Raw genomic sequence first — 14,190 nt, forward strand, 5'->3', positions numbered from 1 at the left:
TTATAAAATGAAGAGTTTGGATTAGATGATCTTAAAGGTTTCTTCTTGTTATATAACTCTATAAACACCTCAGTAGACTAACAGTGACACTAGCAAACGCTTATTAAAATATTTACTATGTTCTTTGCAAGTATTTCATTTACTCTTTGTATAAATAGCTAAGTACTACTCTATGACTCCCATTTATGAATGAGTTATAGGAGACCTAGAAATTATGAAACTGGCTCAGAATCACATAGTGACACAATGAGCACTCAAATCCAAACCTATCTGCTATATTTATTCCATAAGTACATTATACAATTTCTACTTTGACATTATATGAAAACTTCTCACTTGTTGAATTTTCGGGCTAATAGAAGAACTTTTCTGCCAGCCACTTTTAAAAGTCTCTTACAAATGTTGCCTTGAAACAAAGGGAACTAGTGTTCCTGTCAATCAGGAAGCTGTTACTATGCTGCTGATTCCAGAATTATGCTTTCTTTGCTCTGACGTAAAGGGTGACCTTTACTTGTCTGTCTCCCACTTTACTCAGTTTGAATTTAAGTTTTATGTGATACTTGCTTGAAGAAACCAACTCAAATCTAGAAATTCAGTTGCAAGACAGTCTGAAAATGTTCTTAGCTTTCCAGTCTCTGCTGTAAAGAGGAAGGCACACTTAAATGAGGTTATTGTGTGTTCTGATACACTTACCAGCCACACGTGATCCTTCTTCCACAAAGTTCAAAATTTAGTTGTGAAGCTAAGAGTAATATATGTGGAACAGTAAATAAGATTTTATCCAATTAAACTGAAAGGGTCCTGAATCAATGAACTGTTCAAAAATAAATGGGCTGTCAGAGACCTAGTTACTACCCTTCACTGAAGTTGTGCAAGCATAGCATGTGGCAGCCTGACAGGGATTTCTAGAAAGGACTTTCACTTCAACTAGTGCTCTGTCTCCTTCAAGTTTCCTTCTATCATGCATGCTACACTGAGACATTTGTCACATTTATATGTAAGGTTTTTCTTTTTCCATTTCAAGATCTTAGTATTTATCAAAAAGAAAATGTGAACACTAAATATGTAAAGTATCATTCTAGTGATCAAGAAACTAACTAAATGAGGCCTAACCCCAAGAAATATAAAAATAATAAGTAGTATAGTAAATTATTCAGAAGTGGAAGACTCTGATTAATAAAGTATATGGAATCGAACCCAGAGCCCTTTTACAGAAAGTTAATCATAAGCAGATGCATTTTCAGCAATTTAGAATATAACAAAATTTGCTTAAAATTAAGATATATTAGGCACTTAAATCTTTTTATATTAAAAAATGTCTTAGATGCACTAGTATTGCATAAATGGACACCCAGACATTAGCTAGGGAGTCTAGTAAATTTTCTTGCATTATTTTGGAGGAGTGGGGTGAGCAAGGAAGGGTATCAAAACTAAGGGAAGATAGATCGCTTCCGGAGCGGGATGCGGTAAGCCGGGTATTGCTGTGCTTCAACTCCCTCTTGGTCTGCATCTTGGCCCTCATTACTACAGTGAGCTTCCTCCAAAGTTTCCCGCCACCCAGGTCGGCTGAGGGGCTCTGGCAGCAGCAGCCCGATACCGATACCGATATCGATATCGGGGTGGTGCTGAACGCAAAGGGCCTGGGTACAGGCACTCTTTACATCGCTGAGAGCTGCCTGTCGTGGTTAGATGGCTCTGGATTGGGATTCTCACTGGAATCCCCCACCATTAGTTTGCATGCAGTGTCCAGGGCCCTAAATGCCTATCCATGAGAACATTTATATGTTAGGGTGAATGCCAAATTTGAAGAAGAATCAAAAGAATCTGTTACTGATGAAGAAGAGGAAGAAGTGATGATGATGTTGAACCTATTGCTGAGTTTAGATTTATGCCTAGTGATAAATCAGCATTGGGGGCAATGTTCATTGCAATGTGTGAATGCCAGGCTTTGCATCCAGATCCTGAGGATGAAGATTTAGATTATTGTGATGGAGAAGAATATGATGTGGAAGCACATGAACAAGGGCAGGGGACATCCCTACATTTTACAACTATGAAAAAGGGTTATCCCACGTAACAGCTGAAGGACAGGCCACATCAGAGAGATCAGAAGGAATGCTTTCTCCAGTGTAACATGGCTGGAATCTGGACAGAAGATTCAGTAAGAGATTATGAAGATGGGATGGAGGTAGATATTATACCCACAGTTGCTGGACAGTTTGAGGATGCAGATGCTGATCACTGAAAATGATCTTATGTTGCTTTGGGATTCTGCTACTAACTAGGAGAGAACTTGGTGCCTTTTCCTCTGTGGAGGGGGTGTTGATGAAAATATTTTTCCTTCTTCAAAACTTCCTGAACCAGTTCTTTCTTGAGACAGACTGTATGAGACAAGTTGTCACCAGGAGAAGAAACTGACTTTTATTAAGCGAGGTGAATTTACTTAACCAGGAGAGTATTTGTAGTTTTATCTTTCATCCCTAAACTTTCTGTATCTAGGTACCTTCTGAGTAGGCCTATAATTCCTGCCTTCAGTGTATGTACCTTCAGTAACCTAGCGGGGGTATGTGGTGAAAATGGGCACTTGGTGTTGGTAGACAGGATGGAAAAGTGGCTGAGTCTAAGATAGACCCCTTTACGGCCTAAGGATACCGTTACCCTTAAAAAAAGGACATAGATCTCAGATGAATCTGGCCTCTGCTCATTCTCCACAGGGGTAAGGATTACTATTGGGACCAGATTAATCATGCAGGCATCTCTAGGGAGCCTTTTTGGAAACATCCCAGCCATACATACTAACACAAGTGCTTCTGACTAGCTTTTGCTTTGCTCTTTTCACGATGTTTTTCAGTCTGTTCAGCTTATTATAGCTTCTTAGGTTATGTTATATCCTTTAATTTCTAGCCTCTTTATTCAGTTTCTGTAGCAGAATACATGAAATTGGAATGAAGTCCTGAAAGTACTCCACATGATAATTGTTTTGACTTTGTAATGCTTAACAAATAAGTCTATGTTTTCTATGTTAAAACAAAACAAAACGAACACTAAGGGAAGATAAATATTATTAGAATAAAAAATACTAAAAGGAAAAAGAGATGATCTGAAGAATGTATAGTAAGCCACTCTCTTGACATCCTGGCTACTCTGCCTATCCCAAATCTGTCCACTCCATCTCCATTGCTACTGATCCTCTTCAATCCGTAATCATTTTTCACCTGAATCAAAGCAATAGTTTCTTAATTGATTTTGCCCCACTATAATATTCTCACCACAGAGAAATCAGTGTGAACATTTTCAAATACAAATAGAACCATGGCACTCTTTGCTGGAACATTTCTCTTTTTTAAAATTTTATTGATTTCAGAGAGGAAGAATGAAGGAGAGAGAGATGGAAACATCAGTGATGAGAGAGAATCATTGATTGGCTGCCTCCTGCATACCTCCTACTGCGGTTCGAGTCCGCATCCTAGGCATGTGCCCTTGACTGGAATTGAACTCAGGACCCTTTAGTCCGCAAGCTGACGCTCTATCCACTGAGCCAAACAGACGAGGGCCTGAACACTTCTATAACTTCCCATTAGGGGAGAAAATGAGGATTAACAAAAAGCAAACAACAATAAAGGGAAAGACAAATAGGTGGTCACAAAAGAATCATGGGGATATAAAGTAGAGTACAGGGAATATAGTCAATAATATTATAACAATTATGTACAGTCCCATGGGATCCTTGAAATATCCGGTGACAACTGTTGTAAAGTATATGATTATCTAACCACTATATTTTACATCTGAAACTAGTACAAACAAATATTAAAGGTAATATTAGAGCACCAACAATGACAAGATCTGGGGGCAGAGATTCAGGTGAGAAATGATTATGGATTGAAAAGAGGGTCAGTAGCAGTGGATATGGAGTGGACAGGTTTGGGATACATTTTTTTTTTTTAAAATATATTTTATTGATTTTTTACAGAGAGGAAGGGAGAGAGATAGAGAGCTAGAAACGTCGATGAGAGAGAAACATTGACCAGCTGCCTCCTGCACACCCCCCACCAGGGATGTGCCCGCAACCAAAGTACATGCTCTTGACCGGAATCGAACCCAGGACCTTCCAGTCCGCAGACCGACGCTCTACAGCTGAACCAAACCGGTTTCGGCTGGGATACATTTTAAAGAAAAAAGTAATCACACAGGTTCTTTGGCAGGAAAATATATGCCTGGTGTGTTTGAAATCAGCAAAAAGGCTGAAATGAGCTGGTGCTTTTTTGTCATTTAGCTTTCAGCCCAAATGCGATCTTCTCAGAGTTATTCTCCCCAACCACCAACTTAAATTGGCTCTGTATCTCCCTTCCCATTCACTATATTTTTAAATATTTTTTTCAAGTACAGTTTACCTTTAATATTATTTTGTACTGGTTTCAGGTGTACAGTATAGTAGATAATCATATACTTTACAAAGTGGTCTCCAAATATTTCAAGGATCCACTGGGGCTGTACACAGTTATTATAATACTAGAGGCCTGGTGCACGAAATTTGTGCATGGGAATGGGGGTTCCTCAGTCCGGCCTGCACCCTTTCCAATCTGAGACCCCTCAGAGGATGTCTGACTGCTGGTTTGGGCCCAATTCTGTAGTCGGACATCCCTCTCAGAATCTGATACTGCTGGCTCCTAACCACTCACCTGCTTGCCTGCCTGATCGCCCCAAATCGCTCTGCCTGACTGCCTGGTTACCCCTAACTGCCCAACCCTGCTGGCCTGGTCGCCCTAAGTGCCCTCCCCTGCCGGCCTGGTCTCCCCTAACTGTCCTACCCTGCTGGACTGATTGCCCCTAACCATCTCTGCCTTGGCCCCCACCACCATGGCTTTTTCTGAAAGGATGTATGGAAGGACTTCCGGAACGTGTCCAATCTAATTAGCATATTACCCCTTTATTAGTATGGATTATTGACTATATTCCCTGAGCTCTGCTTTACATCACTATGATTATTTTGTGACTACCAATTTGTACTTTTTTGTTGTTGTTTATCCTCATCTGAGGATATTTTTTCCATTGACTTTTAGAGAGAGTGTATGGGAGGGCAGGGAGAAGAGAGAAAAACATCAGTGTGAAAGAGAGACATTGATTGGTTGCCTCCTGCATGTGCCCCAAAGGAGCTGAAGATGGAACCTGTAATCTGGGTGGTAGTGCCTTTAACTGGGAATTGAACCTCGACCTTTGGTGAGCGGACATTCTAACCACTGGGCAACACTGGTCCGGGCCAGTCTGTACTTATCTCTTCACTTTTCTCATCCATCTCCCAACCCCGCTGCCATCAGTCATCATTTGTCACTGTTTTATTTCTTAACAGCATTTATAACTATTGAAATGATTTTGCTTCTTAGCTTGTTCATTGTCATTGCCCTTCCCCCTTAAACAAATTCACTAAATATATAGGTTTAGCTGCTGTATCATGCTGACTAAAACAAAATAGAACCTTAATTCTCTAATAAATAAAAATTAGGTAGGTGACATAAGGCCAGTATGACAATCCTCTGTTTCTTTTGTTCTGCCACCCCCAACATGCTTCTTCTAAACATGATCCAAGATAGCTGTTCCAACTCCTGTCATCGAATCTGGCCACCAGAAAGGAGGAAAGGAAAAAGACACAGCTTCTTTCTTTAAGAGCACAGCCGGAAAGACGTACACATCATTTTCTATCACATCCCTTAGCCACAAGTGGTTTTTTGTTTTTTTCAAGGAAGACTGGGAAATGAACCTTTAGTTAGCTAAGAGTCAGTGCCCAGTTAAATTCTGTGATAGCATAAGAGACACCTAGTAATCTGCTATCCCCTTGCCCTTTCACATCACAGTAAAAAGTAGGATCCAGGAAAGCAGGAACCTTATCTGTCAATCTTCAGCACTATCCTCAGTTTCAAGAAGAGTACTTATACTTAGCACATTGTGGGTGCCCAGCACATATTGAAGGAATTAATTAAGAAATTGAACTTTTCCTTCTGGAAGGAGAACTGTGGAAACCTACAGACTTTGACTATCAAAATGAAAATATATCCCAATTCTGTTTGTTGCTACTGACTTTTCATTTTGTTTTTTATTACAGTGATGTTTACAGACTTAGAACTAGAAGGAATCGTGTATAGCATCTAGGTAATACTATCATTTTATAGGAAGAAGAAATCAAATGTAAGACATATTTTCATTAGTAAATCAAAGTAAGAAAAAAAACTAATGAATGTAATTGATGTATCATTGAGTAGGGAGTTTAGGTTAGTAGATGCCCAATTAGATCAACATAAATTCTTAGATCAAAAGAGACCAACAACAGTAACCCCAAAAGATTGGTAATTGTGATTAATTAAATTTGACACTCATAAATATGGCATTGTAGATAAGTTATTCTTGCCATAATTCTGCAGGTTATCACTTGTTAACTCAAAACTGTAATCTTTTCCTTTTGATACAATAAACTTTCAAGAAAGGAAAGGAATACATTCCAGATAGTTTAAAAGAGTGTTTGAAAAGTTAAAGCAACTTGGCATAGAAAGAGAAGTAGAGGATAGGTAATCTCTTCTTGCTCTCCCAAATTCCTGTGGTCTGTAAGTGTAAGAGGATGTAAAGGAGACCTTCTGAGGAGGCAAACCTCTTCATATAATAGTTCCATGGATACAGATACTTCTTTCTGATGAAGTTATTTATTTCTCTTATAGAATTTTCATCTCATTGATTACCACTTGGCAGCATTCATCACAGTGATGCTTGCAAGGAGGCTGGTATGGGCCCTCATCTCAGAGGTAACAGTTCATTCACTATATTCTATCACTTATAGCTAGAGTTGGTTACTAGAATGGGTTCAGGTTGAAAACATGAAATGTCCAAATGTAATTTAAATATAATTATAAATTTATTTTACTCCCATGTGAATTGTGTTGATTCTTTTTAAAAAGTTTTTCTATAATATATTTAAATTTCAAGTGTGATGTAACTCAAAAGAATTGTTAGAAATATAGTAGGAGCTAATTTCTAACTTCCGAATTCTTCAGTACAATATAGTCTTTCTAATTTTAATAGTTACAGTAAAATTGGATGAATTTTAGATAACTATTGATATGAAGTTTTATGTAAATAAACAGTTGTATCTAAAACCTTATTTCAAGTTACATTCACTTGAAATTATGTCTATGCTATTTGTAGAGTTGCCAGCAAGAGGCATTTGTTTCAGTTAATTAAAATTTGGAATTTAAAAATAACATCCAAATTGGCATAAGAATAATCTTGAAGAGTAGAATCTAAGTTTAGTGATCAGTGGAGGAAAGAATTGGGACATTATTAATGTGATCTTATTAAAAATTAAAAGTTGTTAATAGAATTGGCCATTGTTACAATTTTTTATGTATTTGTAAACCCCAGTGGGGGGAAAGGGCCGACGCTCTATCCATTGAGCCAAACCGGTTTTGGTTAAATGTGTTTTCTTAAGATTTTTGTTATTTTGTGCTCTGTAAATGATTAACAAAAAAAAAAAAGTTAAAGAGGTTAATAATTTTAATCTTGTTCATAATTCAGTTCATAATTCAGTGTGAAAGTTTGAATGAATAGTTATTGTAATCACAGGTAACCAAGGTAACTTTTTCTTCTAAAGCATACATGGGAAGTTTTTGTGTGTAAGCGCTAATTTTCAGGAACCTTATTTCTACAAACACAGAGTAATTGCAGATATTAAATCATGTGAAAATCGTTTAAAGTTGACTGAGAAAATTGGTAGTAGGATCATCTGTTTTTCACAATGGCAAAGGCTCTTTATAACCTTTTCTCCCAGGTTCTTTATTTAGGTTTGTAAACCCTTCATAACTGGGAATCTACCTTGGAACTACAAAAATTATAATTTGATGCATTCTGAAATACTCTATTTTTTCTTTTGATAATGGCTTCACAGTAGTTTTAACAGCTTTTGCGTAAACTTAGCCTGGAGAGTGTATTAGCTGCTAAAGAACCTGTAATTCTCATTGAGAAAAAAATATTTAAGCTAATTTTAAACAGATTTCTAGTCAAAGATTTAAATCTGTAGCTTGGTATCCATTAGAAAGGGAATATTAAGTAATTGTGACATATCAGCATAATGGAATAAATAGCATGCAGCCAATAAAATTATGAAAATGTCTTCACTTACTGACCTGTAAGATACTAAGTAAAAAAAAAGCAAAGTATATTAGATAGGAGAAGAAACAAAATATATTGCCTTACCTATGTATAAATTATCTCTAGAAGGACATACAAACTAATAATGACCTGCCTACTTGGTGACTGAGAGATAGGACCAATAGGAGGAAACTTCACTACAAATACTGTTAAATGCTTTGTATTTTGAGCAATGTGAATTGAATATTTTACCTAATCAGAAGTTAAAGAGCTATATACTGATTCTTTTTCTAAAATACTTAAATTTGATGGATAATACCCATCTTAAGTCATTTTTCCTTCCTTCTATTAAAATGTGTTTGCCTTTTGTTTTGCTTATATCACAGAAAGGACCCCTACTCTGAGAAAGACCAATCATTTTTAAGGAGAGGCTGGAGGTAATTAATTCAGAAAGCTAAACACTGTTCTGGGAGGAATACCTCCAACTAGATAGACTGTTCATTCACCTCCATGCCCACCTACTTCTCTACTTGCTTCACAAGACCAGAGTTATTTACTGTTCTTTCACCAACCGGAGCAACTCTCTTTTTAAAAAATTGTTTTTCTATATAGAAGAATAGTAGATTTTACTTAAAAAAACAACAAAAAACCCCACTAAAATATTAAACAGAACATTTAAAACTATTACAATGCCATTAAGAGAACCACATTCTGATATATTTCCTATATAGGGGACATTATCTGTATATTGTGGGGCTACTTGGGACATTATCTGTATATAGTTTTAAATTCTGTATTTCTAACTTAAAAAGTGTAAGGAATATTTTTTTACTTCTTACCTGACTAATTCTTGCTTATTTTTTACATCTCAGCTGAAATGTCACTTCCTCAGGTAGCCATCCCTAGGTTCGGGTCTCCTGTTATTTGTTCTCCACAGCAGCCTACTCTTTTCCTATAGCACTACTTGTCACAACTATAAAAATAATTACTTCTTAAGATTTAATATGTGTAAATGTGAGTTTAATATGTGTCTTTTTTGCTTGATCAACCTCATGCAGACAGAGGTCTTGGTTACCACTATGTCCCAGGACCTGTTGTAGTATATATCTGAAATAGACAAAAATTGTATCTGAGCTCTGCTGTTCTGGTGACATTGGGCAGAGCAGCCTTTTTATTTATAATTGTAAACTTCTGAGAAAGGAAGCAATGGAGTAATTCCAGTGGCTTAAATATCTTCCCTAGGCTTTGAAACATGGGGTACATTGGCATGAGATCAGGGGAGTTGCATACAGCTCTTTACCCTGCTCTGGCTGAGAACAGCTGGAGACATTCTCACAGTTTGAGGTGTGAACAATTCATTATGGTATTAATTCAACTGTTTCTTTGCATTTGTAAGGAATTATGTAAATAGTATATATTGCATATGTATTATATATGCCGTGTAGTATGTTGGGTAAAATAAGAAATGGGTATATATTAGAAATCTGAAAAGATCCTTATCCCCTTCCTTATGTTATTGAATCCTGATAATTTTCCCCCCATTTCTGGGTTTTGATACTGCTGTTTTAAAAGTTATAGGAATCGACCGTTTTCTCCTGCAGTTTGTTCATTCTCTTCTTCCTTGTTCACTTTGAAAGAAAATGGCATTGCAGAGTTTCATGTTTAGACTAATATGTTTCTTACTATAGTTAATTAGTTTTAAAGATTTGGGATTAAAGAAAAATACTTGAACAGCGGTGATATAAAGTGATTATGCCTTATTTCCATGTTTATAAAAGCCAGAAAAGAAACTTTTGTTTATATAGGAATTTGTCAAAGAAGATACGATTATTTTTTGAAGCCTCAGTAATTTATTAAACATTAATTTAGGAAATAGAATGGGGGAAGGAGTCAAAGAAAAATAGAACTTACTGTTGAGGTCATTATAATCTAGTATAGAGTCAGAGAACTTAATATCTTTATGTACATAGAAGTCCCTTGGTGGGTTGTTAAAATACAAGTTCCTTGACTTGTGGTTTTGGTCCTTCTATCTGATAAGGAAAGTCAGTAGGAATTAGCTTGTTCAGTAAGCAGCCCAAGTCATTCTGATTAATATAGTTCATGGACCATACTTTGGGAAACCCCAAAGTAAACAAATTAGATAATATCATAAGAACTTAAAGAAGGTCTCTATGAGGCACTATGGGAATATAAGGAGGAAACAGCTAACTGCCTGGAGATGTCTTAATCTTTAGAAATGAGGAAGATCGGTGGAGTGGGACAGTTCATTCTCTCTCTCTCTCTCTCTCTCTCTCTCTCTCTCTCTCTCTCTCTCTCTCTAGCACAGTTTAACTTCCACTAAATCTACCAAGTCCTTTTTTGAGTCACATTGTTTTTGTATAAGGTGATTTATGAAGTGTTCCTTTTGCTGCTTCCAAACTTGTAGGCCACTAAGGCGGGTGCAGCATCTATGATTCACTACATGGTTCTGATATCAGCTCGCTTGGTGCTGCTCACTTTGTGTGGATGGGTGCTTTGTTGGACGCTCGTCAATCTCTTCCGAAGCCATTCAGTCCTCAATCTCCTTTTCCTTGGCTACCCGTGAGTACTCCAGTTTTCCCATTTTATTAGTAAGTTTTTTAAGAAATTATTTGGGCCATACAAATAATAGTATATAAAGGGAGTATAAAAGAGAGAAAAATGAAATTCTTCAAATTGGAAAAATCAGTGATTAGGGTGACCTTATAATTTATTTTCTAAGCTGGGGTACAAATAGATATAAATCAGGACTGCCCCAGGAAGCCTGCGAAGTATAGCTAGCTCTCTGACCAATAGAGAATATGTTTGAATTTCCTCTGTTCACCAAATAAAGGCCCCTGGTACTGGCTAAATTGGCGTAAGTGGTGACTAATGTGAGTTGAAAAAACTGACTAAACCAGATTTACCATTTTGGTCAAATTACTGTGAACTTGGGGTTCCTGTTACAGATGTATGCCATAAGCCCTATGAAGGTATATACTTTTTTGACCAACATTTTATTATAAAACAAAATGTCAGCATATGCATATCAATAACTAGAGTTTGATATTTGGTTATAGTCTTTTTTTAAAAGCAGAATTCATATTCAATAAAATTCACAAATCTTATGTACATTTACGAGTTTTAATAAATACCTGTGTAACTCACATTACTATCCCAATATAGAACATCATTACTTCAAAGGTTCCTTTATTCCCCCTTCCAATCACCCCCTACCTCCTGGTTCTCAGAAGCATCCGCTGTTTAGATCTTTTTCTACTATAGATTAGTTTGCCTGTTCTGAATTTTATATAAAAGGAATCATATAGTATGTACACTTTTGTGTAAGATATCTTTTACTCAACGTATTGTTTTTCAGATTTATCCATGTGACTTTATGTGTTAGTAATATTTCATTGTGTGAGCATACCACAGTTTATTTTCCTATTTTTGGATGCCTGGGTTGTTTCCAGTCTGGGGCTCTTATTAAAAATAAAAACTGTTGCCCTAACTGGTTTTGCTCAGTGGATAGAGCATCGGCCTGCAGACTAAAAGGCCCCGGGTTCAATTCTAGTCTAGGGCATGTACCTTGGTTGCGGGCCATCCCCAGTAGGGGGTGTGTAGGAGGCAGCTGATGGATATTTCGCTCTCATTGATGTTTCTAACTCTCTATTCCTCTCCCTTCCTCTCTGTAAAAAAAAAAAAATAAATCAATAAAATATATTTTAAAAAATAAAATAAAACTGTTATGCATATTCTTATACAACTTCTTATACAACTCTTTTTTTAAAAAAACAAAAAGATGTATTTTTATTCTTTTGGGAGGAATTTCTAGGTGTGGTATTGCTATGCCATAGGGTAAGATTATATTAAGTTTTATAAGAATCTACCAGACTTTATCCTCCTATCAATTTTTTAAAATATATTTTATTGATTTTTTACAGAAAGGAAGAGAGAGGGATAGAGAGTTAGAAACATCAATGAGAGAGAATCATTTGTCAGCTGCCTCTTGCACACCCCCTACTGGGGATGTGCCCGCAATCAATGTACATATACATGTACATGCCCTTGACCAGAATCGAACCTGGGACCCCTCAGACCACAGACCGATGCTCCACCACTGAGCCAAACTGGTTTCGGCCCTCCTATCAGTTTTTAATTTGATTGCTCTTCATTTTTGCCAACATGGATGTTTTCTGTTTTTAAAATTTTTGCCTTTATGATGGGTGTGTAATGGTATCTTATTATGCTTATTATACTACATTGCATAATATAGCTAATACTTTCTTCACTGGATGTTAGTATTATAGATAGCACGCATTATTGAGCTCTTTTTATATGCTAAATGCTAGGTTAGGTGCTTATAAACATCACCTCATGAAAACATCACAGTAACTCAGGAGGTAATGTAGTAAGTCTGCTGTTACAGATTCAAAATATCACTAGCTTAAAAGGTTAGAAATGGGTTCCTCTCTCCTGTACAGTATGTGTGTAAGTGATGTTGGATAGCTGTGGCAGCTCCGTGGTGTCTAAGGCTCCTGCTATCTTCAGTAAGTCAGGTGTGTCTCAATTAAAAATTCTGTTGCTGTAAAGAACGGGAGAATAGTAGCTGTTGGCAGACAATTCCATCTATTTTGCCAAAGGTAAAGACAGGTTAAGAATTAAAATCTTACCCCTGGTCAGACATTTAGTGAGAAAGTCTCAGGTCTTTTTTATTCCACAGCCCTTGTTAACCATTACATTCTCTGTATTCAGTAGTTCAAAGTGTCATTCCTAGAACAGCAACATCAGCATCTCCTGGAAGTTTGCTAGAAATAGAAATTCTCAGAATCTACCCCAAATCTACTGAAACAGAAACTCTGCAAAGTAGGGCCAAGCGGTTTGCCTTTTAACATGATCTCCAGATTATTCTGACGCTTGTTCAAGTTTGAGAATCATTGCATTACCACTTATGGGTCTTAAGTGTAAGCACGAATTTATATATGTACTTACATAGTATAAAATCAAGGCATATTCAGATTGTGTTGGCAAGGATGGCTTTGTATTGATTGTACTATGGATAAGTCTAATTATATTGTGTAAACAATTATAAATCTGTTGTTTCTATATGTCGATTAACTTTTTAGGTGCTTTGAGTTGAAAACAGATAGTTATTGTATTTACCAACAATAGCTGGTTCAATCGGTTAGAAGGTTAACTTTATCTGATTTGAAAGGCTAATTATGGGTATATCAAGGAATATTTTGTTCAAATTTAAGAGGATTACCATTATCAAAATGCTAGCAAACCTTTTCATTTCAATTTAGGTATATAAAGAAGATCCCCTATTCTTTGAAAAAACAACAACATATCTATAATTGATTTTTTTTTTTTACAGAGAAGAAGGGAGAGGGATAGAGAGTTAGAAACATCAGTGAGAGAAACATCAATCATCTGCCTCCTGTATGCCCCCTACTGGGGATATGCCTGCATCCAAGGTACTGCCCTTGACCAGAATTGAACCTGGGACCCTTCAGTCCACAGGCCGACTGCAACTCTCTATCCACTGAACCAAACTGGTTTGGGCAAAACTCCCTTATTCTTGAAAGCACTCTATAACCCTGTAAAACAAGGTTGTAATTTAAACAGATTTTAGGTTGAAATATATTTACCTTCTTTATTTTTCAAAAGTTGTATAACTTTTATCTAACTTCAGTTTAAAAATTAAGTATGAAAAATTTAAAATACTAGACAGTAGCAATAACTACAATTTTATTATTTATTTATAGGTTAAAAAAGAAAGGAGTTGTTTTCTGCTTCTAAAAAATGTAATTCTCAAATTGCTTCTCAGTTTATGATGTTAGTCCAAAGACTAACAGTTTTAGTGCATACATTTATTTTGAATCTTGTTCCTGTTCTTCATAATCTCTGCTATTACATTCTAAACTTCCATCTAGTCTTCTGATAACCCATTTTTCCCTCCTCTACTCCATTTTTCATTGTAGCTAGAATGATTTTCAAAATGGAAGTTGAATAATTTTATTAACCCTCTTTAAAAGTTCTTTAGTGAATCATTTCCTT

The 14,190-nt window shown here is 36.4% G+C and overlaps 1 protein-coding gene and 1 pseudogene across 4 annotated transcripts in view; both read left to right on the forward strand.

Annotated features, from left to right (window-relative positions):
• TMEM39A (transmembrane protein 39A) overlaps positions 1-14,190 on the forward strand; it is a 34,934-nt gene that overhangs the window by 12,744 nt on the left and 8,000 nt on the right. For 3 of the 4 annotated variants that reach the window (XM_045583971.1, XM_036447454.2, XM_036447455.2), the window contains exons 4-5: positions 6,708-6,791; positions 10,559-10,713. In XM_045583971.1, coding sequence (XP_045439927.1) covers positions 6,708-6,791; positions 10,559-10,713 — 239 coding nt within the window. The remainder of the gene's footprint in view (positions 1-6,707; positions 6,792-10,558; positions 10,714-14,190) is intronic. The other variant, XM_036447456.2, reaches the window with a different exon arrangement.
• On the forward strand, positions 1,220-8,558 carry LOC118724331 (annotated as a pseudogene).

Source organism: Pipistrellus kuhlii, unplaced genomic scaffold, assembly GCF_014108245.1.
Source record: "Pipistrellus kuhlii isolate mPipKuh1 unplaced genomic scaffold, mPipKuh1.p scaffold_m20_p_2, whole genome shotgun sequence".
Lineage (NCBI taxonomy): Eukaryota > Metazoa > Chordata > Mammalia > Chiroptera > Vespertilionidae > Pipistrellus > Pipistrellus kuhlii.